Raw genomic sequence first — 26,486 nt, 5'->3', positions numbered from 1 at the left:
AAATCTGGGTATCATCAGCATAGCTGTGATAGGCAATTTGGTTCTTTCTCATTATTTGACTTAGTGGGAGCATATACAGGCTAAACAAGAGCGGTGCAAGAATTGAGCCTTGTGGGACTACACATGTCATGGACGTCCACTTAGACTTATTAAAAACGACCTTTTCAATAATCTTGCCTATAAAAGGAAGATTTGATATTGGTCTATAGTTGCTCAATATGGTGTTATCAAGATTGCTCTTTTTCAGAAGGGGTTAAACAACTGCAGTTTTCAGGGAGTTTGGAAAAGTCCCAGAAAGAAGTGAGGCATTCACCACTTCTAAGAGATCTGCTTCTAAACAATTAAGCACCCTTTTGAAAAAAATATGTGGGAAGTGTGTCAAGATAGCAGGTTGACGATTTAAGGTTCTGTACTATTTCTTCCAAAATGTTGCTATCAATTTCTTCAAAAGCAGACATAATATCTTTTTTGGTATTGCGGTCGAATCTGACTGGCCTCTGCATAACTTCGGGATGTCCTCAGAAAGAGCTGCTCACATGATGGTTCTGTTAGTGTGGTAGAGGAACTAAGACCTTTCTTCTTATCCTGCCCAGGAAACCACACATCTGCTCAGGCAAACCTGGAGCCTCATTTGAGTAAGGCTCTCATCACATGGACAGACACAGGACACTCACTGACGCTAATGAATCATCAACATGAAGTACAGTCCATTACACAATGGCAGTGCTGAAAAGGTCAGGATGTTTGCTTTGACTCACAGACTAGGCTTGTACAAATACTAGATTAAGCATAGTTCACATGAAATTCTATTGTCTGTGGTGTGACGTGTTGTACGCATTTTGCTGATCCTTTGGATTTTTTTTAAGTAATACAAGGAATAAGATACATTTTTGTGAAACTGTAATGGAAATATGCATTTTTCCTCATATACACTACTTATCAAGTTTGGAATAATTATGATTTTAAAATGTTTTTCAAAGACGTATCTTATGCTCATCAAGGCTGCATTTATTTGATAAAAAATCCAGTAAAAACAGTAATATTCTGAAATATTATTACTAATTAAAATATAAATTTTCTATTTTAATATATTTTAAAATATTTTTTTCTTGTGATGACAAAGCTGAATTTTCAGCAAATATTACTCCAGTTTTCAGTGTCACATGATCCTTCAGAAATCATTCTAATATCTTATATTTATTAATCAATACTAAAAAGAGCTTCTGCAACCTAATGTTTTTGTGGAAAACCTCAATACACTATGTATGTTTTTTTAAGATTTATAAAAAGAATGAATACCTTTAATCAGCAAGGACACTGATAAAAATGACAGTAATACTAAAGATTACGAGTTTAAATAAATACTACTCAAGGAACACTTGATAAAAAATCTTTAAAAATGTATCCACTGCAAGAAAAAATTATTAAGAAAAATTATTAATAGCAGTGCACCTATAATTATTGATAATTACTGAGCATCAAACCAGCATATCACCATAATATAATCATTTCTGAAGGATCATGTGACACTGAAGACTGGAGTAATGGCTGCTGAAAATTCAGCTTTTTCATTACAGGAATAAATTATATTTTAAAGGGGTCATATGATGCTTTTTTAAAGATCATTATTTTGTGTATTTGGTGTAACAGAATATGTTGACACAGCTGACTCCACTGTGATGTGACCCTCTCTCTCTCGCTCTCTCTTGCTTGCTCGCGCTCTCTCTCGCTCGAGCACACACAACACACACACACACACACACACACTTAAACCTTATGCTCAATTACTCTTAATGTAAACACAACAAATAGAGCTCAGCAATGTTAGTTTTGCTTTTTGATACGGAAAGTGGACAATATCAACTAGTAGCCTTCAAATGTAACTAATTCATTCAGTGCCTCTTCATGTGTTTCCTTTTCCATTGACGTGAGCTGCAGATGTGCCACGACAGCAGCTCCAGAAACACAAGCAAAAAAGTAACTAATTACGTTACTTAGTTACTTTTTATGGAAAGTAATGCGTTGCGTTACTTTTGCGTTACTTTTTGTTTGTACTTTTTGCTTGCTTGTTTGTTTTTAAAATAAAAAAGTTCAAATTTTTGCAAATATAAAAGCCTTTTCACACCAAAAGTGAAAGCCTCAGGCTGAAGGGAAAGTAAATTTACGTCTGTACAGTAGAATGCAGAAGAACTCATTTCAACACACTTCAGCAATAAAAAAAGACACACAAATAAAAAAAGTAACTAATTACGTTACTTAGTTACTTTTTATGGAAAGTAATGCGTTGCGTTACTTTTGCGTTACTTTTTGTTTGTACTTTTTGCTTGCTTGTTTGTTTTTAAAATAAAAAAGTTCAAATTTTTGCAAATATAAAAGCCTTTTCACACCAAAAGTGAAAGCCTCAGGCTGAAGGGAAAGTAAATTTGCGTCTGTACAGTAGAATGCAGAAGAACTCATTTCAACACACTTCAGCAATAAAAAAAGACACACAAATATTTGTCTAGAGTCATTTTTGCTTATTAGTACGGTTGAACTGGATCATCGAAGGTCAGAAACAAAGACATTGGTTAATAGAATGGGATTACATAAAGCATATTTGTGTTGTTTAACATTTATTTATTGCAGGTTTGCGTCATATTCTGAGTTGCATTATTTTTATTCATTTCGAGTAATACTGAATCTGTGTTTTTTTTTGTGAGTGAGATGAATTAATGCATATTCATATTTATTTTAGGACTACAGTAACATCTGATTTTTCTCAACACGGGGACAGGAGAGCTGTCAATCAATACATTGGGGGGGGGGGGGGAGTAACTTGCGTTACTTATTTGAAAAAGTAACTCAGATATTCTCTTGTAAATTAAAAAGTAAGGCGTTACTTTACTAGTTTCTTGAAAAAAGTAATCTGATTACGTAACTCCCGTTACTTTTAATGCGTTACCCCAACACTGTATATATATATATATATATAATCAGTTTATTATTTTAATTCACAGTTAACAGATACATTTTCTTAATTAATTTGCATTTTATTTTATTACCAAATACCGCTTAAAAAACAACATGCCTTTTTTTATTGAACACATAGCCTATAGAGGTAAATACACACATTTACAGCTCAAAACAGATTACAACAGCAATAAGAGATATAATATAAACAATATACAAAGAATCAGGAAAATAACCAAGAACAAAAAAACATTAAGCCAGGGGTAATATATAATTTAAAATAAATTAAATTCGAGAAGAAAGGAGAAGACGAAGATGAAGAAAAAACATGCCTTGTGTGAGACGGTTTGTGTGCTGGTTGCGTCATGACGTCCTTTCTACATTTCTGCAGGCTCGAACTGATAAGAACTTGTCCATTTCTGTTATACAAACATGTGCACCCCTTTGCACTGCAGCCAAAATTGCGCAGCACACGATTTGTTCCAAACACCAGACACACGCATTCATTCCCAACAGACGAAGACTTCATTCACGTAAAACATGCGCTGTCGCCTCTTACGAATCCTACTACAGCTCAGGCTCAGCTCGTAATTATTAATTATGTCCTGCTGACGTTGCTTGGTAGCTTTCCAATGGCGCTCGACTGGGGCTTAAATATTACATCTGTAATGATGAAGTTGCTTTTATTGTCCTGCCTTTAGCTCATAAACATTAATAGCCATGCCTTCACCATGGTAAGACTGGACCGCTGAATCTTCTTCTGCACCAGATCCATCCGATCTCACACACAGCCAAGTTTGCAGACTCCGCGCACAGCATCGGAATTATTGACTGCCAGCTTGTTTTCTCTTTTCTGTGGATCTGATGCAATGAGTGCTTTCACTCATTTCTTGAATCCTTCGAAGATGGCTTGGAAGAATTATTATTTTGCCGTCTAATTAAAAACGCATGTTTGAATATCTTTTTATTATCTCGATTCTTCTCTGGTAACTGAAGCTGCACAGGACCATGGATCCTCCACCGACTTCAGAGAAATCGCATCTTATTAACGAAAGAAACGCCAAAGTATACTCTTTAAAACTTAACAGGTAAAAGTACACTAATCTATTTCATTTATTTATCTGTTATTATTTTTTATTAATAATAATAATTTTAGGAGAAATGTGTGATTCGAAAATGCTTGGTCTGGAAATCTGTGCGCAACTAATGATCTGAATTATTAAAATGGGCCTGTATCTTGTGTAGCATTTTATGGAGAATACAACATATAACAATAATAATAATAAAATGGCATTTCAAAATAGTTAGGTCTAATTGAGGATTTTCGAAATCGTTTGGTTTTCATACATAATAACTCTCAAAATCCTCTTAAGGTTACAGACCTGTCACAGCGAACAGATGGAGTCTGATATTTCCACATTGTGACACTGTAATTCAAAAGCCATATGCGCCAATCTTAGTGAGCCTACTTCACGAAAGCCATCCATGTTTATTCTGAGAACTGCACGTAATTGAAATGTGTATTTGTTAAGCATGCAGTGCACGAGATGCTTATAGTTTTAATTAAAAAATGAATCATTTCAGTGCTTGAGTTCATTTTGGACAGTAGCCTTTTTGAGCAATGGCCTCAGGGGAGTTTAGTGAGCAGAAGAATGAGCGTAGTCTGCATGGCATGGCTTCCATATGGGCTAAGCTTTTCATTGTGTTTCTTTGAAGTAATAAAAATCAGATGAAGAAACATAATTGTTATCAAAATCTTCACAGCCTCTTTTTCTTCCTTTAGCACGCCGTACTAAAATGATCCTAATGCAAGCAGGTGATAGAACAGTTTCAGCACCATGGACAGATTCACAAGAGTTGGTAAAAAGAGCAACAGTTCAATCAAACGCGTACTCAGAAATGATAACCCATGCATATTAAAAAATATATAAACATTGTGTTATTTCAATATTATTCCTTCTCCTAATTATAAGCAGCTTCCTGGAGGAAATACATTTTTTTTATTTCTTTCGTCAGGGGGAGAAATATTTTACTCGGAATTTTGGACCATTATTAGGCATAGGCCTAATTAACATAAATTAGAGCTACTGGTAAAAACTCGTCAGCATTTATCATGAATAATACGAAAATATGACACAAAACAATTATGTGTTTAAGGTGAAAATATGTTTTAAATATTTAAATGCATAGGCACATGGGTGGAAACACTGTTGTTAAAAGTGTGATTATACACAAAATTCATTTTTTTTTAAACCCAAAGCTGTATAAAGTAGCTTTTACATTTTTAATTTTTTGATTATGTCGAGGATCAGTACGATTAGCTATATTCTATTTCAAATGCTTAAATTGAACATATGTTTAAAACTGTGCGATAAAAATGAGTAAAAGTCAGACGATAGTTACCACAGCCGATTGTGCAAATGTTATATTGCCTTAGAAGTCATTTTCAAGTGTGCAGTGAATTGCAATGAACAGCCTGCTGTTTGCATTAGTTGGATTGTGGGCTTGAGTGAGAAAAGGCGAGAGCTCAAGAAAATTCAGTATGAATTTAGATGGATGTGACAGGCGATTTCTAAAGCTGCTGAAACAAATAAAGGATCACCTAGTTAGCTTGGAGACATATTACATTAACAAAAAGGTCATTTCAAAACATAGTAGCCTACACTGGTGATGGTACATCAACAGGTCATCTGAACAAATATCGAAGGACATGGAACAAGTGCACCTGAGAAGTAGATGCTGTTACTCTACCCAGGAAGTAGGTATTCTGATTTATGCAATGTTTTCTCGAAATTTTTTGTCTTCAAGAGACAAGAGTCTTGAAGAGAAAAATGAGGAAATGCACATGCTATATGTGATAAATGTTCGCTATTTTTTAACTATATCAATCAATCCTACAAGTACAATGTTAAAAACATTTATTTAAATAAAGATTTTGAACGTTATTTTAAAGGGGGAAAAAATGCTTTATTTTCAGTCCTAAAATACTATTATATCAATTACAGGAAATCATAGCACAACACTTTGCACAGTCTTGATCCAGTGACGTGTATAAAGATAAAGTGCTCAGGGCCCTGATGTCATGCTCTACTGCATTGCCACAGGATCGACAGCATGTTTCAGCCTAAAACCTTCTGCCAAACTGTAAACATCTCCATATGCACCTTACCATACAAAAGATACTTGCATTTAATAAATAGAGAAAATAGTGTTCGATTAGAGGAGAGGAGATATACTTTGTCTTATTAAAAAATACTATAAATGCTGTTAACCCTGCCAGGTGTGGTTGCCAGACATTCATTGTATATATAAAAAAAAATAATAAAAAAAATACGGTGACGTTTCAAGCATAGGAGCAATTTGTGCCAGCTGTATGTTGTACCGATAAAATGTAAATGTTACTAATCTACTTCAGAAATAGTAGATTTTGGTTGTCAACCAACATTATAATAATAAAATAGAAAACCACAAACTTACAATTTGTAATAACCGATTCATCCAGGAATTAATGTATATTGACAAAGTAAACCCAAAGCATCACGTTGGTAAAACTAAATATAGGCATACACATACAATTTTACAAAAATAAATAAACGTAAACTATTGTATATAAGATTACAAAATAAGAAGAAACGTAACTTAATGTAGCCTATATATGCTAATCAATGTGATTAGTCTAGGAACCGTAAAATATGAGGTGGCTTGTGTTTTTACTTGCAAAAACCCGATTTTGACAACATTTTACAGTTGTATTATTATTTTCATTTACAAACCCCACATTTGTAGAGTACGCTATTTTGAAACTGTTAAGATACAGTCAGGTTAACTGTTTTTTTTAATATATATCCTTTTCTAAATTGGGAACAGAAAGAATTGTTTCCATTCAAATTTCTCATGCAATTTAAACTGCACGCAGTGAGGCACACTTCCTAACTTAAGCACAATTATATTAGGCCTACTATTATATTTTTAAAATAATAAAAGCTGCAAATTCATAAAATGTCAAATGCTGTTAACCCTGCCAGGTGTGGTTGCCAGACATTCATTGTATATATAAAAAAAAATAATAAAAAAAATACGGTGACGTTTCAAGCATAGGAGCAATTTGTGCCAGCTGTATGTTGTACCGATAAAATGTAAATGTTACTAATCTACTTCAGAAATAGTAGATTTTGGTTGTCAACCAACATTATAATAATAAAATAGAAAACCACAAACTTACAATTTGTAATAACCGATTCATCCAGGAATTAATGTATATTGACAAAGTAAACCCAAAGCATCACGTTGGTAAAACTAAATATAGGCATACACATACAATTTTACAAAAATAAATAAACGTAAACTATTGTATATAAGATTACAAAATAAGAAGAAACGTAACTTAATGTAGCCTATATAGCCTATGCTAATCAATGTGATTAGTCTAGGAACCGTAAAATATGAGGTGGCTTGTGTTTTTACTTGCAAAAACCCGATTTTGACAACATTTTACAGTTGTATTATTATTTTCATTTACAAAACCCACATTTGTAGAGTACGCTATTTTGAAACTGTTAAGATACAGTCAGGTTAACTGTTTTTTTTAATATATATCCTTTTCTAAATTGGGAACAGAAAGAATTGTTTCCATTCAAATTTCTCATGCAATTTAAACTGCACGCAGTGAGGCACACTTCCTAACTTAAGCACAATTATATTAGGCCTACTATTATATTTTTAAAATAATAAAAGCTGCAAATTCATAAAATGTCAAAGTGTCAGGAGATCAGAAAAGAATATGTGTTCGTTGTATGTATATGCTTACTGGTCTATGTCTGCTAAAAAAATACAAATAAAATAAACAACTCATTCAGTGTATCATGTCTGTGCCCCGGTGGGGTGATTAAACAGACGCCGTGTTCCAGTCGACTGCCTCCTTTCAGCTGCAGCGCGCCTGATGCAGTACTCTGGTTATCTCATGCGCACCGATATTGCGCTTTCCGCCCCATTAGCCCCATCATAGCGTCTCTCTCATCATTACACAAGACAGAAGGGCCAAAAGCGACCATGTCAGCAGATTTAAACTCAGGGGTCCTCTAGGTCCTCATGGCATGTGTATTTACACACAGTATTTTCCCCTGCATATGATATATATATATATATATATATATATATATAGGCTGAGTTGGTGGGTTTTGACTGGTAGTTCATGCATTTAATTATAGGAGCCTATCCCAGCTTTCCAGGCCACAGGCGATTTACATGATATGATGTTGTAAAATTTGCATCTTTTATTCCTCGCAGAACTCCCTGATAGGCTAGCAACTAGAACGGTTATTATAGTATCTTTTTGATGGCCGATTAAGAATTTTAAGTCATTAAAATGGTGCCACTACACATCATGCGTTGTTCTTACAGTGAATTCTCAGGTTCCAAAGAAAGCTGTCCAAACTTGCCTTTGGGAAATGGCGACATGGCTGGTGCTATCGAGCTGAAGAGGCCCGTTGGAACTCATTGCCATGGAAAAAAAGCAGCATTCATTGAGAGCCATGAGAAACACATAGCAAAGAAGAAACTGTTCATCGCCTCCATAGTCTGTCTGGTTTTCATGATTGGAGAAGTTATAGGTAAGAACACTGTGCCTTTTTGGAAAAAGTATTGGGTTTACTAATATGATGAAGCCAGAATTTTTGAAGAATTAGCATAAATGTAACATTACTTCTCATAAATATAAAAGACTACATTAAAAGCACATCAAAGTTAAGGCAATGTTTTACCACTGAGTAGTTCACCCAAAAATGAAAATCTGCTGAAAATGTACATACCCTCAGGCCATCCAAATGTAGATGACATTGTTTCTTCCTCGGAACAGATTTGGAGAAATTTAGCATTACATTACTTGCTCTATTAATCCCCTGCAGTGAATTGGTGCCATCAGAATGAGTTCAAACAGCTGATAAAAACATCACAATAATCCACAAGTGATCCACACAACTCCAGTAATAAACAAATCCATCATTAAGATCCTCTATCCATAGTATTGCCTTCTCCAGTGAAAAAGTCATCTCAGCTGAATCAGGAAATATGCACAGATCAAGCACCTTTTACAAACGAAAACAGTACAAAACTGTATATTAAAATGTCAGTGCAAAGCATTTATTTGGCTTTGTCCTTAAATGCCAAAGTTGTTCTCTTCACAATAAATGCTCTGATTGCATTTCACAATCAAGTAAATGATGATGGATTAAGCAATTTGTCATGGTAGCACAAAATTACTTGTCTTTGACTCACCTATTAAATGTGATAAGCAGGCTTTTCTGTGTTTTGTTCAGCCTGTACAGCACTTTTTGTTCCAAGTCAGCATTCACAATCTAAGTACACTTTAAAATAATAAGTCATTCTTTCTTTTAAACTACAAATGATTTATGCTGTGTAAGCTTTCTTCAAAGCCATTTGTGCCTCACTTCCTAAAGTTTTCTGTAATGCTTTCAGAGTATAATAAAATATAGACATTTCAGAATGAATGACATTTACAGTGAATGCTCTATGGTGGATTATAAAAGCAAATGATCTCCATCTACACTCTTAAAAATAACGATTATTGCCATTGGTGGTTCCATGAAGAACCTTTAACATCCATGGATGCTCCCATTGCACAAATGGCTCTTTATAGTGGAAAAAGGTTACATTTTTTAAAAATGTTCTCCACACTAAGAATGGTTCTTTTAAGAGCTGTTCACTGAAAGCTTCTTTGGGGAACCAAAAATGGTTCTTCTATGGCATCATTGTGAAAATTCCCATATGAGACCTTTGTTTTTAAGAGTGTACCTCTCTGATAGTTACTTATTTCTTATTCTCTGCTGTTCTTGTGATGCAGGGGGTTATCTAGCACACAGCCTGGCCATTATGACTGATGCAGCCCACCTTCTGACTGATTTTAGCAGTATGATGGTCAGTCTTTTTTCCTTGTGGATCTCCTCAAGACCACCAACCAAGATAATGAACTTTGGCTGGCACAGATCAGGTAAGTCCATCCCAGAGTTCCCATCTCAGTCCTATCAAATAAAATATGGCATACATTGTTGATGTTGAAAATGTTACTTCTAAATCATACATATCAATTAAAGAAATATTTCGGCCAAAAATAAAAACTCAATTTTTAATAAAAATTTTTACAAAATAAAAAGTCAATTTTTGCTCACCTTCATGTTGTTCCATACCCATATGCTGTTGTTTTCCATGCATGTAACTAAGGATACATTTAATTACATAACTTTTTTCCATACAACAGTAGTTTATATACAGGTGCATCTCAATAAATTAGAATGTCGTGGAAAAGTTCATTTATTTCAGCAATTCAACTCAAATTGTGAAACTTGTGTATTAAATAAACTGCACACAGACTGAAGTAGTTTAAGTCTTTGGTTATTTTAATTGTGATGATTTTGGCTCACATTTAACAAAAACCCACCAATTCACTATTTCAACAAATTAGAATACTTCATAAGACCAATAAAAAAAAACATTTTTAGTGAATTGTTGGCCTTCTGGAAAGTATGTTCATTTACTGTACATGTACTCAATACTTGGTAGGGGCTCCTTTTGCTTTAATTACTGCCTCAGTTCAGCGTGGCATGGAGGCGATCAGTTTGTGGCACTGCTGAGGTGGTATGGAAGCCCAGGTATCTTTGACAGTGGCCTTCAGCTCATCTGCATTTTTTGGTCTCTTGTTTCTCATTTTCCTCTTGACAATACCCCATAGATTCTCTATGGGGTTCAGGTCTGGTGAGTTTGCTGGTCAGTCAAGCACACCAACACCATGGTCATTTAACCAACTTTTGGTGCTTTTGGCAGTGTGGGCAGGTGCCAAATCCTGCTGGAAAATGAAATCAGCATCTTCAAAAAGCTGGTCAGCAGAAGGAAGCATGAAGTGCTCCAAAATTTATTGGTAAACGGGTGCAGTGACGCACAATGTCACACAATGAAACACAATGGAGCAGATGACATTGCACCCCAAATCATCACAGACTGTGGAAACTTAACACTGGACTTCAAGCAACTTGGGCTATGAGCTTATCCACCCTTCCTCCAGACTCTAGGACCATGGTTTCCAAATGAAATACAAAACTGGCTCTCATCTGAAAAGAGGACTTTGGACCACTGGGCAACAGTCCAGTTCTTCTTCTCCTTAGCCCAGGTAAGACACCTCTGACGTTGTCTGTGGTTCAGAAGTGGCTTAACAAGAGGAATACGACAACTGAAGCCAAATTCCTTGACACGTCTGTGAGTGGTGGCTCTTGATGCCTTGACCCCAGCCTCAGTCCATTCCTCGTGAAGTTCACTCAAATTCTTGAATCGATTTTGCTTGACAATCCTCATAAGGCTGCGGTTCTCTCGGTTGGTTGTGCATCTTTTTCTTCCACACTTTTTCCTTCCACTCAACTTTCTGTTAACATGCTTGGATACAGCACTCTGTACATGCTTGGATACAGCCAGCTTCTCTGGCAATGAATGTTTGTGGATTACCCTCCTTGTGAAGGGTGTCAATGATTGTCTTCTGGACAACTGTCAGATCAGCAGTCTTCCCCATGATTGTGTAGCCTAGTGAACCAAACGGAGAGACCATTTTGAAGGCTCAGGAAACCTTTGCAGGTGTTTTGAGTTGATTAGCTGATAGGCATGTCACCATATTCTAATTTGTTGAGATAGTGAATTGGTAGGTTTTTGTTAAATGTGAGCCAAAATCATCACAATTAAAAGAACCAAAGACTTAAACTACTTCAGTCTGTGTGCATTGAATTTATTTAATACATGAGTTTCACAATTTGAGTTGAATTACTGAAATAAATGAACTTTTCCACGACATTCTAATTTATTGAGATGCACCTGTAGTGAACACATTTGTTTGTCAAGCCCCAAAATCAACATAAAAATATCCCAAAAGTAATCAATACATTACTGCTGTGCTATATTCTACATCCTCTGAAGTTATAGGATAGCTTTTGATAAGAAGCGGACTGAAATTTAAATCATTATTTTTATGTAAAGCAGATTTTAAGATTTTGCTACATCCAGCTGTGATGCCAAACCATATTTGTCTCAAATGAACATCTCACAGAGATTCTGGGAGCCCTGACATCGGTGATGTCTATCTGGATCGTGACTGGGGTGTTGGTGTACCTTGCCATTGAGAGGGTAGTAAAAAATGATTATGAAATTGAAGGCCATGTGATGCTCATCACCTCAGGTTGTGCAGTCGTAGTCAACATCATGTGAGTAGACGAACGCTGAAATAAATATAAGAAGCTAAATTTGTAATAATTTAGGTATAATTTTGTTGGCTTGACAAGTCTACAATTTAAAGGGGTCATATGATGCTATTTTAAAGATCATTATTTTGTGTATTTAGTGTAACAGAATATGTTGACATGCTTTAATGTTCAAAAAACACATTCTTTTTCAATTATTGTAGGTCCTTTATGCCCCGCTCTTTGAGAGAGTGAAAGAGCGTGGCATTATGCTTTCACTCTTTGAGAGAGTGAAAACTACTCTCTCAAACACGTAGTTTTCAACAAAGCCCCCTCCTTTGACAAACGCAGTCTGCTCTGATTGGCCAGCTGACCCAGTGCATTGTGATTGGCCGAACACCACAAGCACGCGTCGGAAATGTAACGACCCTTACCATAATCGCGAGTGTCAGCTTTCAAAGTAAATATCAAGACAGTTAATAATGTTGTTAGTTTTACCATCAGTTCAAGCCCGAAAGGGCAACAGAGTCGCGTGACAGACACAGTGATGATGCGGTCCACAAGTCGCGGTTAAGACAGCTGACGTGCTATGATTTCTGACAGGCAGTTCACTCTCCTGTGATGTGACCCTTGTTCCCCTCACACACACGACGCGTTATTCTGCGCTGCGCAAAACTCAGCATTTGAACAGTCAATAGCAAATCTACTTCCGGAAGGTAAAATTAAAAGTGCTTTTGCTTTCGCACTGAAACACACAGCGTCTCCATAATATGGCTGCATCAACACGACTGCTGTTCCCGAAACCACGCCTTCTTTCTTTGCGTGTACATTTGGGCGGCATTATGCTAATATTTCCACATAGTGATGTAGATATGTGGGGGAGTGTTAGAACGAGCCATTTTAGGTAGGTGTGGTTGACTTTTATAAAGAATATCTCTTTGGATTTGAGACTTTAGTCTTTGCAACTTTACAGATCTTCTTTATGCACCAAGAGCTTGTAACACTCCAAAGAGAAAGGAAAACTTGAAATCGCATCATATGACCCCTTTAAGTTGCTGCTGCTGCTTCCTTTGAGACTAATGTTAGCAACACACTAAAACATGCTAGCAATATGCTAAATCATGCTAAAACCTAAAACTTTGCAACATTATACAGACTTTCTCTGAGAAAAACCTCAAGCTATTCAAAGTTTATTTCAAAATTTCAAGGCTTTGTCAATCCAGCAACAAAATATGTCATCAGACTTTATGTAGTTTTTATATAAAATCTCAGTTATTCGAAATAAAGTAAAGATTCAGAGATTTAATTACCAATTGTGGAAGGTACAGATACTTGTACAATAAAAAAATGAAACAATAAAAACTAGAATTTTGATGAATTGATATGCTTTTGTGTGCATTATTGTTTCTATTCCAGAATGGCCTATATTCTACACCATTCCACGACCTTCCACAGTCATGGTTCAGGCTACCACAAGATTGATGAGAATGGGATGAGCCCTGTGGGCCATGGCCACTCCCACAGCCTCCTGGGTAATCATGGGAACACCAGTGTCAGAGCAGCATTTATTCATGTTTTAGGGGATCTCTTGCAGAGCTTTGGAGTGATGGTGGCCGCCATCACAATCTACTTCAGGGTAAATGAACACTAACATAAAGAATCATCCAAAAAAATTACCTCTTACCTTACTTCTTTCAAGCCCTTAAAGCTCAATATAAAATGGAGTTCAGTCCAATTAACTTCCATTTGCCAAGGAATCAGAATAATTTGTGTAAATAATGGATGTGAAAGTTGCTTCTTTTAGAATAGTGTTCACTGACGAATCATGCACAGTAAGAGTCATTTATAAAGTCAAATAAGGTAAATTACATTTAATGGTATGAGAATAGTTTAATGAAAGATATGGATGTTTACTGTATATTTATTCATTATTTTGAGAAAGAAAAATTCTAAACTAATTATTTACACTTCTGTTCAAAGGGCAGTAAGACCTATTGAAAGACATTACTTTTATTCAGCAGAATGCATTAAAGACATTAGAGTAAAAACATAGACATTTAATAAAAAAAATTATATTTCAAATATTTAAATGCTGTTCTTTTGAACTATAGTCTGATAAAGAAGGTATAACAGTCTATACAACATTATTTAGCAGCACAACTGTTTTCAACATTGATAAGAAATTAAGCACAACATTTCTGACTGATTTCTGAAGAATCACGTGACACTGAATATTCAGCTTTAGCATCACAGGAATAAATTCCATTTTAAAATATATTAAAATCGAATTTTAAATTGTAATAATATTTCACGATATTGCTCTTTTACTGTATTTTTGATCAAATAAATGCAGCCTTATTGAACATAAGAGCCTTTAAAAAAATCTTACTGATCCCCAACTTTTGAACAGCAGTGTATATATATATATATATATACCTTTTCTTTTAGATTATTTATTTATTTGAAATCAAATGAAATTATCTTAAAAAGGAAGAGGACACTGAATTCTTCCATGAGTCTAAAATACCTGAGTGGAGCATGTTTCTTCTGACATCTGTAGTCTAATTCAATTTGACACTTTGCAAAGAACCATCTGATTTTGTTCTTTAATGCATCAGTAACTCCTATTCTCTCTCACGCAGCCAGAATATAAAGTAGCCGATCCCATTTGCACTTTCCTCTTCTCTGTGTTCGTCCTGGGCACCACCATTACCATCCTGAGAGATGTCTTCCGCATTCTCATGGAGGGTAAATTTGCACATTTAATAATTAAATTACAGTTGCCTTCTTCTCAATCACATAAAATATGCATGCAATGTCAGTATAATTTCTGTCGCGTAATACATGTGGTTTAATATTCTTGATTTAAAGGTGATGTGTGTAACGTTTCAAACCAATTTCCCAAACACAACCCTGTCCCAAAAAAGTTTAAATAAAATGATACTCATCACCTTTAGATGCAAACTATGGATTTCTCAGACAGGTTTGCCTCTATCCTTGTAAATTCAGTGTCATGTGTCTGTGTTCAGGGGCTCCCAAAGGAATAGAGTTTAATTCAGTGAAGGAGGTGCTGCTGTCTCTGAAAGCAGTGAAGGCCATGCATAGCCTACATCTATGGGCTCTCACCATTGGCCAGAGTTTGCTGTCTGTTCACATAGCTATTGGTAAGTTCATTAAATAACACTTGTTTCAAAGTACAATTATACTGTTACAGTTCTTTTACTGTTCATTGGTATTCTTCTTCATGCAAATTATTCATATAGTTTATCTAAATTTATTATTATTATTTTATTTATAAGGATATTAAATGCTATGTTAAAGGTGTCCGTTTTGTGCCTCGTGTCCCCAACACTTACTGAATTACTAACTGGACATTTTATTTGGTACATTATTTTATTTCAGTGTGAAATAAAACAATTTTTAAACGAAATATTAAAAAAAAAAATATTTTTTACAATTATTATTATTTAAATATTTTGTTTGTTTTTCTGTGAATATTAGTCAAATATAAATTTGCATAGCCCCCATATATCACCATTACATTTTAACGGGTTAAACAATTTTATTTGACCTAAATTTTGTTTTACGTTTACTGTCATATTTATGTCGAATTTAAATTATGAGGTCACTTTGACCCTGTGGTTCAAATGGAATTTAATATTTATCGGTTTTATTATGATTATTATTTGTGGTTAGTTATATTTGCCTCAAGGTCTGTATTTCAAAATACAAAAATGAGTTTACACAGATTACAAAATTGTGTATTTTATATATCTCAATATATACGAATTATACAGTGCTGCTTGAAAGTTTGTGAACCCTTCAGAATTTTCCATATTTCTTCATAAATATGACCAAAAGATCATCAGATTTTCACACAAGTCCTGAAAGTTGACAAAGAGAATCCAATCAAACAAATGAGACAAAAATATACACTTTGCCATTTATTTATTGAGTAAAATAATGGCAGCTAAACGTTTCTTGTAACTGCTGATCAGTCCTGCACAACTGCTTGTAGGAATTTTAGCACATTCCTCAGTACAGCACCGCTTCAACTCTGTTGGTGGGTTTCCTCCTATGAACTTGCTTCAGGTCCTTCCACACCATTTCAATTGGATTTAAGTCCGGACTTTGACTTGGCCATTCCAAAACATTTGTTTGATTAGATTCTCTTTGTCAACTTTCAGGACTCGTGTAAAAATCTGATGATCTTTCGGGTCATGTTTATGCAGAAATATAGAAAATTCTGAAGGGTTCAACAAACTTTCAAGCAGCACTGTATATATCTGAATATATATAAATTCGCTACTTTCTAGGTACTTAAAATTTTCTTATAATATCTAGACACAAATGGCACCTGGGAATGACCCTAAATCCTTTTGCATTTCAAGTTTTAATTCATTTGAATACTAATATGGTATTAATACGAATATAACTAGTGTCATATTATACTAATACTAATATTTGCATACTAATATGACAGAAATATATGAACATTGAAGCACAGCATCATCTATTTAGACTAACTTAACCATTTTTTTTCTCCCAAGAGGAGAACGCTGACCCTCATAGTGTCTTAAAAGAAGCCACTGAACTCCTTCAGACCAAATTTGGCTTTTACAGCACAACCATTCAAGTGGAACCTTATTGTGAGGACATGATCCACTGCGCCCAATGCCAGGACCCTATGGACTGAGCTGAACCGGTGAGAGGAGGATGCCTGTATAAAATGTATGCACACATATTAAGATTCATTGAGGGTCCAAGCCAGAAATGGAAAAACTGTGCAAATGTATCATCTACATAGCATTACGAATATGTACATGCAAAATGCATTTCTATCGATTATCAAGGAAAGAAAAAAGAGATTTCACACTGTGTCTGTAACATCTTAAAAGTGCATCTTCAGCATCAAAAATGCATCGGTTTATGGGAGTAATAGCTTTAAAATGAAGTGGTGATGTTTAACTTAAAATACTGTATGAGCGGCAGCACATAAATATGAGGCATGGAGGCATCACTGTGAGCCTTTTTATTGTGACTTAGCAAGGTTTTGCTTGGCTGGTTGGCATCGTACATTACAGCAGAAGTGTACTGTAATTGCCTGTCCGTGGTCTTGGGAGGGTAAAAGATGGGTATTGACGTGACTTCCTTAAAAACAATTAGAATGGGGTTTATTATGCCCCAGCCAGCCTTGCGTCTGCTGTCAGCATGGTTCTCTAATCAATGTAAATGTCCACCAAACTGCGGCATGATGTTGTAGGGCTTAAAAAAAAAAGATTGTGCTCAAGTGTAATTATGGATTTTGTTGGCTCTCACTAATGACTTGTCTCACGGTACAATACTATTTGCAAAAGCAAGCGAGAGATTAACTCTGTTCTTCCTCAATGGCTGTGATAGTGAAGGTGCTGTTGTGGTTTTCATGTGGCTTTTAAAGAACAGTGGAGATAAAACGGTTGATGAATGAAACAACTAAGAGTGATAAAAGGTGAAGTGTGTAATTTGAAATACTTTAACTATCCCGGTTTCATGAGCAGAAATTAGTATAAGTAAAATATTGTAGGAGTGGTCTTTTGAATGATGTGACTGGGTCAGGACTATCTGTGATAAGCTGTTTAGCAGGGATTTGGTTATGTTCAAAATAACATACTACTATGCTACTCTTACTATTACTACACTACCATTCAAAAGTTTTAGATTTTTTAAATCTACTTTTGATCAGCAAGAATGCATCAAATTGATCAAAAGTGACATTAAAGACTTTCACATTCTTACAATTTTTTTTCATTCTTGAAAAAATATCACAATTGCCACAAAAATAGTAAGTGACACAACTGTTTTCAACCATGTTAATAAGAAGAAATGCATCTTGAGCACCAAATCAGCATATTAGAATGATTTCTGAAGGATCATGTGACACTGAACACTGGAGTAATGACTGTTGAAAATTCAGCCTTACCATCAAAGGAATAAACTACATTTTAAAATATGATATATTTTTTTTAACTGTATTTTACTGTAAATGCAGCTTCGGTGAACATCAGACACTTCTTTCAAAAACATTACAAAATCCTACCAACCCCAAACTTGCTATACACTGTATGCAAATATCTGTTTACAGTATAGCTGACAATATGTGGATTATACCACAGCAGAAATTTTGTTGGGTACTTTATATCATTTTTAACATTTCCCAGACTCATTATTTGATCAGACTGTCAAAAGTGATATAAAATGCAATGTTATACCATATTTAGATAAGTGGACGCCACTTGCTGATTTATACATACAATGTAGTACTAACATACTAATGAACAAATTTCTGTATGTATAGAATATCTTCATGCACTACATTTGCAAAATGTGCGGTATACAACAGAGCACTGTAGTTTCCCAGCATTAATTCAATTAAATTGACCTTCCATCCAATGTGATGAACAAACTGGTAGCAATATAAACTATCATTTTTATAATTCACTTTCAGCAGTTTGTTCAAATAATGAGGCAAAAGGGAAGACATTTTTACACATCAATTGATTAAAACCGTAGAATGTACAGTGCATACTGCAATAGTAGTCTTAAATATTCCATTCTAAACATATAGCCAAGTTTGAACAACAACAGAAAAGGAGTGGAAGAAAAAAACCTGTTTGGAATCAATCATTAATTTTGCAATCACATTAGATGGTGCTAGTAGTGGCACAGAAATTACACACTTCACCTTGCTAGGATGCTGTTGTGGGTCACTCTTGTTTGTCGAAGTCTACAGTCTACAGACAACGCACCCTCCATACACTCATGTCTTCAGGATCTGTTCAACTGTGGTCTGCGATGAGGTATAGGAAAATAGATTAGCCTCTAGACACACACACACACGTTTTGCACAGAATTTCCATCTCTGATCTCAGTGCTGCCACACTGCCGCAATGACTCAATGACATTCCAGCAAGTGGTGCAACACATTTCTCATATCTCTGCAGTTCAAAACTGAGGTCATGGCAGTAACATACAATATACGAAGCACATGGCTTCTGAATGTCTTTTAAAAAACATTTTCTATTTACAACACTGTTTTCTTTCCATTCTTATTTTGGTACAACTTTCAGAGCCCCTAAATGTGCACTAATGTTCATTTACATTATATGTGAAGATTTTATATAAATAAAACACTGAATATGATTTAAGACCAATAAAAGACACAATTGACAGATATTTTTTGTGTTTTAAAGCTTGCGTGTACTGATCAAATGTAGCCATTGTGATCTGTTGTGGCGTTGTGAAAGAGTTTTAAGGGTTTGCTTGCATGATTGCTTTGTTTTTTTAAAGTGAAGGTCAGTCATCATAAATGATCAACCCAAGGACCTCGCAATCTCACTGAGATTTCATTCAATTCTATATTTTGTCTATTTGTTTTGATAAAATGAATATATATTTTAAATGTGAATATCACAGTCATTTATAAAACAGAGAGAGTAAACTAAATGATAATATGAAAGGACCAATACATAAGCAGTATATTTTTGATAATGTTGGGGTTGATGTGCCAAAACTCTATTAAAAATTTAACTTTTAGAAGGACCACATTGACAATTTACTGTGATTAGGAGAGTCATTCCTGTTATGCTGGACATTTAACAATTTCTATTAAAGTGATTAGCAGCCTTTCATATTTTATTTATATATATAAATATAAAACACATGTACTGAAAATGTACTGCATAACAAGAATAACCGGCGTGTGATCATATGCTTCTGATTTTAAAGATTTTTAATCTGAATGTTGTTACAGGACCAACAAAAGATTTTGATCCAGGAACATGTCTTCCTACTTGCATTTTTAAACATCTAAGTTTGTATAGCTTATCTAACCTTACATCTATGGGAAACAATCAATAATCAGATATTCTTAAATTAAAGTAAAATACACAGGATTCATAGTCACACAACAAGAGAGTGGAAAACTCTCCTAGTATTATTTGCTAGAATAAGTCAGAGGCTTACTTTGGACATTGCACACACAGCGTCACAACTGAAGGTAAGATGACTATGACAAATCGAAAATCAATTTCAGATGCAGGTGCACTCAACCTAATGAAAGCTTCAAAACTGATAGCAGAGTGTGAGATGGTACATCATTGATCATGTTTTTGACACGTTCTGCATTTTGTGTCATGAACTGAAATACATTAATGTTGTTCTGTGGAAACTGTAAATAATCTACATGATTATTTTTGTCGTGCCTCAGATTTGTGTATGTGTACAGTAACAGTATATAAATTTGCTGATTGTATAAACTTATCTGTCTAGAAAAGTCCTGTGTGTAAATGTTTTGTGACCACATAAAGCCACTATATAACCAGAAACTATGATGGATATTTAATTTTTACATGCTTTTAATTTCATATCTGTAATAAAATCATGCAAATTAAACGTTTGCAGTGACTTTCACAAGAATAATTACACCATGTTCTATTAATTAGTGGTAAATATGCAAAGCAATTTTATCTAAAATGACGATGAAACAATAAAATTAAACTTTTCTGTAGCTGTAAACAATTCAGTAAACAGTACAAAAGAAATATAATTTACAAAGTAAGAATATTTACTGATAAAACAGCCCAAAACTACTAACTATATCCTGAGCCTCGCAGTGAGATTGAGATATTTAAATTAACACTCTAAATTGAAATCCATTATAATAAGCTTCCTTATTTAATCTTATCTGACAGACCAAAGCAGCATTAATCTGACTGGCACCTCTCCAGATTCTCATCACTGGAGTCAATTACATTCACTCAGACAAAATTGAGGTGATAAATTATGAGGCGGGTATCAAGGTGCTTCTGATCTTAAAGGGTTAGTTCACCCAAAAATGAAAATTCACCCTCGTGTTGTTCGAAACCCATAAGACCTTCGTTCATCTTCGGAACACAATTTAAGATATTTTTGATGAAATCTGAGGGCTCTCTGACCCTCCCATAGACAGCAAGGTAACTACCACGTTCAAGGTCCAGAAAAGTACCAAGATGATCGACAAAGTAGTCCGTATATATAAAGATATAAAGTCATAAAGGTTTGGAACGACATCATGACGACGTTTAATTTTTGTGTTACTATTCCTTTAAAATTAAGATTCAGGGTAAGAAAGCTAGAGCTAAATGGGAAAAAATCACATCTTGATATGATAGCTAAGAGAGCAGGCTAGTAAATATCAAAGATTCAATCCAATGTTTTCTAATGTCAAGATGGATATGTTTGATCATAATATAGCACTGAACTGGAACAGGAGGAAACAGAATAATGCTCCCTGTAAATGGCACGGGTATATAAGTGCTGAGGATTTCATTCTCCAAGAACAATGTGTCGAGATACTAAACTAAAAACAACACAAACAGACTTTCTGTCTTGAGTTTCACAATGGTGAAAAGAAGTTCTAAAGGTTTTCCTCTCTGTACAGTACTAAAAACAAAATGCACAAAAATATAAAAACAGGAATATGCAGAGGCTTATCAAAATAGTTTTCCTTCTTTCAATATAAGTATAAAAAGTGTGTCATCAGTCTTCTAAACATAAAAGTCTCCTAGCCTATTATGACGGCACAGACAATTTCAGGATAGAGCTGAGAGGGTGTGGGGATGGAGACTAGTGCACTTGTACTGTATCCGCTGTGCTGTAACGGACAGCTGTTGCAGAGTCATCGGGCTCCTGAGACTGGAACATGGCGCTAAACTGGGCTTGAGCTTCATGCAACTGCTTGAGCATCACGGAGCAGCTCAGTCCACGTGCACAATTCACACGCACCAAACCCGACTGCCCGCCTGACAGGATCCAGTTGTATGCATCCATGTTTGGGTTAAAACGGACCTGAGAGAATAAAAACACAAGTTTTCTTAAAGGGGACATAACACAGTTTCTGCCAATCTCATGTTAATCTTGAGTATCTATAGAATAGTATTGCATCCCTCATATCTCCAAAGAGTCTTTAGTTTTATGATCAGATTTATAAAAGACAGATACAGCTTTATGATTCTCTCCGAAAACAGCCGAGCACCTGGAGGCATGCCGTGGGTGGAGCTAAAGAGTCATGAGCATGCAAAGCATTATGGGAACTGTGTCTACTGTTCCCATAATGCTGGGTTCTTTGGGAAGCTGAACAAGGTTATCTTTCCTTCACAACCAAAAACACACTTCTGTGGTGACATTGCTGAATTTGTGGTCTAAAAACAAAATGACAAATAGTTTCCTGTGCAGCGCTGCCGACGACTTCCATAACAGGAATGAAGAATGTTAATGGGAGTGCTTTTGCTCTCGCTCTGGTTGATGTGTGCGCGCGCCCTTCCAGGAGAAGAGCCCATACAAGGAATTCCATATTCGAATGCCATACTCGAAATTTTTTTTTTACAAACCCTGAAGGAGTGTATTTGGCACAGAAATACTCTGTCAAACATCCAAATCATTTTTTGCATGATTTAGCATAAGAATCCAACTCTTTAACTGTGTAAATAACTCAGAATGCATGAAAAAGCATTAGACCCCCCCCCTTTAAGTAGATAGTTTGCATGTCGTTGATTTGAATCATTCACATCACTTAAGTGGTGGGCAGCTTACATTTGGCACTTGATTAATGTTAATTTTGGCCTCCAGGTGTGAAAAACTTGTTGCATCTTTCCCAAAAAGACTCATGGCTGTATTAGATCAAAAGGGTGCTTCTACTAAATACTGAGCAAAGGGTCTGAATACTTAGGACCATGTGATATTTCAGTTTTTCTTTTTTAATAAATCTGCAAAAATGTAAAAAAATTCTGTGTTTTTCTGTCAATATGGGGTGCTGTGTGTACATTAATGAGGAAAAAAAATTAACTTAAATGATTTGAGCAAATGCCTGCAATATAACAAAGAGTGAAAAATTTAAGGGGGTCTGAATACTTTCCGTACCCACTGTATATAGGTCTGAACCTCTACTCAGATTAATTAGTAATTACAAAGGTCTGTTTAACCTTCTGGTCCTGCATGTCCTCTGTGGGTCACTGGACTATACTGCTAGCAATAAAGCATTTCAGCACAGCTCTAATCACTCTGTGCATGTGGCTCTGCTCAACAATTTTAATAATTAAAATATCTATATAATTATTATAATGAAAATTTATGTATATATGCTGTATATATATATATATATATATATATATATACAGTATAAAAAAGTCATTGAATATATACTGTATATACACATATAAATATTTCTTAAATACATACATGTGTGTGTATTTATATATAAATATACATGGTACACACACACACTTTATGTAAACAAACCTTTATTTTGGATGCGATTAATCGATTTGACAGCACTAGTATATATATATATATATATATATATATACACACACACATGTATATGTATATGCGTGTATATCCAAATTAAATTATAAAAAGTTTATTATATGCAGTATAAACATTTTTAAATTTTATATTAACATTTTTCATTTTATTTTTCATATTTTACAAATTATAATACCTGCATAACATTATGAGTGATCATTACATCAATAAAATGCAACTGGGCATTTGTTACAATCCTTCTAACTATTCCTTACCGTGCAGTCTTATTCAGAAAAACTCACCTTCGCAATCTACACAGTCTGCTTTCCTGCTCTCCTCCCATCATCCACTCTAGATCCAGAGTGACATTTTCCTAATTTTACAGGCCATTAGCTTCCGTCCATCTTCTTGCTTAACTGCCAGCAAACCACACGCTCTTTCTCTCTCTTTTACTGGCCTGTGCAAATACAGCAGTGCACTGACACTGCTACACACAACTATAGCTTATCTAAAACCAGTAATAATACAGCTCAATGGATATAAATACAGGTTCGGTCTACACAGGGTGATTGTTGATGGATCACTTTATGGGGAACATATTTAGAACCAAAATCTTATATTACATGGTGAAAGTATACATATTTTTTTTTACACAGCTCTCTTGAATACTTGATTTTGATTGGTCTACGGCAGACCCGTAGACGATCAACTACTACTAAAAATTCTCCTTGGGTTTCAGACATTATCCTGACATAAAACAAGCATGATCAGATGCAGATGGCATGCGGATTTTCAGGTTTATTTCACAGCTCTGCACTGATAGGGTGCTGCAGGTGTCAGTGAGGGCCTCAGCTGGGCTTGTGTGCTGCTGTATAGATAAATGCAATCTCACCTTGTAGAGCGCGCTCAGTGGCATCTGGTCCACTTTAGCAACACCTTTGACCTCATGCTGGTGCAGGTGCTTCATCATGGGCCGATTTTCACTCTTAGCATAGGACCCCTGAGAGAGAGAAAAAAACAAACAAACAAAAAAAAACCCCAAGGAATCTTTGAAAACTTCTTTTTATGAAAGAGAGTTACTACAACAGTATATGACTTAAAGATAATGACTTAATATTCAGTGTTTTCTTCACACAAAGCTAGAGCAAGATGATAAATTAATGCACCAACATTAAAATTCTAGATATGTTAATTCTAGAATGTTAATATTCTGTGTAGATAAAAAAATAAATAAAAACTATACTAAAATCCCAATTTTTAACAATTATAGTATGGAAAATTTTAAGATTTGCGGCAATGTAAATGTCAATGTAAACGTAAAATGAAACATTTGTGCAATATTAAATACAGTATATAATTATATATATATACAACGGTTGGTCCAAATTGCTGTTTCAGTGCAGATTCAAAGGGCTCTACTTGATCCCAGCCGAGGAATAAGGGTCTTATCTAGCCAAACCATCGGTCATTTTCTTAAAACCATAACATTTATATACTTTTTAACCACAAATGTTCGTCTTGCTCTAGCTCTGCTTGCGCATGCGCGTCTTCACGTATTACGTAATCCCGTTGGAAAGGTCACGCGCGGTTAGCTCTTCGTCTGTGTACTCCGGGTTCAGAAAGGTAGGGTAGGCCGAAAAACTCTATCTCATTTTCTCCTCCAACTTCAAAATCGACCAATATCGTTCTTTTACCTTTTTTTGTAAAGGGCGTTTGACTTTCTTTGCACGTTCGCTTTGTAAATGCTGGGTCGGTACTTTCGCCTACGTCACGCGTGACCTTTCCAACGTGATTACGTAATGCGTGAAGTCGAGCTAGTGCACGACTAGCATTTGAGTTTACAAAGAATATAAATTTTTATTTTTTTTATAAAATGACCGATGGTTTTGCTAGATAACACTTTTAAACAAGATGAGCATGTGTACATTTTTCTTATTTAAATTTTTTTTCCATTTAGTACTGCCCTTCAGGAGCTACAGAAGATCCTTACATGTTTCCCAGAAGACAAAATAAGTACAATTTACCATAATCTCCAAATTCCAAAAGCATGGTAAGCTTAAGTAGATCATAGAACCATTGGGACCAATGGTTTTCTACAATCAACAATGCTTTTCAGAAATGCAGCCCTGGCCTGTTCCAGACCGTGCCCTTAAAGTGGACATGTGCAGTGCGCCATGGATGGACGGGGGGGGGGGCCTCCAGGCAGGCATGACTTTAAATTAATGAAGGGTGCAGAACTTAATCAACATATAAAACATATGATGCATGATGAGTCTCATAGGGATAGGAGAGAGAGGGGTGCCACTATGATAACATGCAGACAGCACTCCTGGGCTCTCCTGCACTCACTCAGGTGTGCTGGGAAAATAACTAAGCCAATAAATCCAATCCGACCATGGCACCTGCACAGTCTGTGTGTAATGATCTGTGGAATAGGCTGCAGTACACAGTCGCTATCACACACAGCTCATACATAAACAGCTGCTATCATATTCATACATTAAAGAGGCCACTAATGGATTTTTACATGGTCTTGCAAACACATACATACTAAGTCAACGTTTTACACATGAAAAACATACAGAAAATCAGGAGCGTATAAACCATTATAACTGGGGTGGACACGTCCTTCCAACTTCCAGCACTTTATCGAATTTTAAAGGTATGGTCCACCCAAAAATTTAAATTCTGTCATTACTCACCCTCATGTCATTCCAAACCCACAAGACTTTGGTTAATCTTCCAAACACAAATTTTTAATGAAACTTGAGAAGTTTCTGTCCTTCCATTGAAAGTCTAAGTAAATAAAACTAAAATACCCCAAAAAGATCCATAAAGGCATCATAAAACTAATCTATATGAATCAGATGGTTTAATCCAAGTCTTGTGAAGAGATACAATCACTTTATATGGTGAACGGATTCTTGTTTTACATCTTCTGTCTCCCATATGAGATGAACTATATATATATATATATATATATATATA

General features: G+C 35.2%; 2 protein-coding genes across 2 annotated transcripts in view; one reads left to right on the top strand and one right to left on the bottom strand.

Moving 5' to 3' along the window:
• The first annotated feature begins 8,404 nt into the window (after window positions 1-8,404).
• On the top strand, window positions 8,405-16,875 carry LOC107598103 (zinc transporter 2-like). The gene is made up of 7 exons (XM_016289369.1): window positions 8,405-8,558; window positions 9,809-9,955; window positions 12,050-12,203; window positions 13,596-13,815; window positions 14,822-14,927; window positions 15,209-15,343; window positions 16,730-16,875. The coding sequence occupies exons 1-7, from the start codon at window positions 8,405-8,407 to the stop codon at window positions 16,873-16,875; spliced, it is 1,062 nt and encodes a 353-aa protein (XP_016144855.1).
• A 4,369-nt stretch (window positions 16,876-21,244) lies between these two features.
• The window catches only part of LOC107598058 (general transcription factor 3C polypeptide 2-like), a 20,540-nt gene continuing 15,298 nt past the window's right edge, over window positions 21,245-26,486 (bottom strand). The window contains exons 17-18 of the mRNA XM_016289303.1: window positions 24,391-24,498; window positions 21,245-22,043 (exon numbers count right to left, since the gene is read on the bottom strand). Coding sequence (XP_016144789.1) covers window positions 21,822-22,043; window positions 24,391-24,498 — 330 coding nt within the window. The 3' untranslated portion in view covers window positions 21,245-21,821. The remainder of the gene's footprint in view (window positions 22,044-24,390; window positions 24,499-26,486) is intronic.

Source organism: Sinocyclocheilus grahami, unplaced genomic scaffold, assembly GCF_001515645.1.
Source record: "Sinocyclocheilus grahami isolate Dianchi unplaced genomic scaffold, SAMN03320097.WGS_v1.1 scaffold244.1, whole genome shotgun sequence".
NCBI lineage: Eukaryota > Metazoa > Chordata > Actinopteri > Cypriniformes > Cyprinidae > Sinocyclocheilus > Sinocyclocheilus grahami.
The sequence above is the reverse complement of the archived record's forward strand: the minus strand, read 5'-3'. Positions and strand labels throughout refer to the sequence as shown.

Excerpts from the sequence above, each read along its gene's own strand:
- LOC107598103 (XM_016289369.1), top strand. The coding sequence starts at position 8,405 with ATGGCTGGTGCTATCGAGCTGAAGAGGCCCGTTGGAACTCATTGCCAT. Across the intron at positions 8,559-9,808 it reads CATGATTGGAGAAGTTATAG|GGGGTTATCTAGCACACAGC; the intron begins GTAAGAACACTG and ends CTTGTGATGCAG. Across the intron at positions 9,956-12,049 it reads CTTTGGCTGGCACAGATCAG|AGATTCTGGGAGCCCTGACA; the intron begins GTAAGTCCATCC and ends AACATCTCACAG.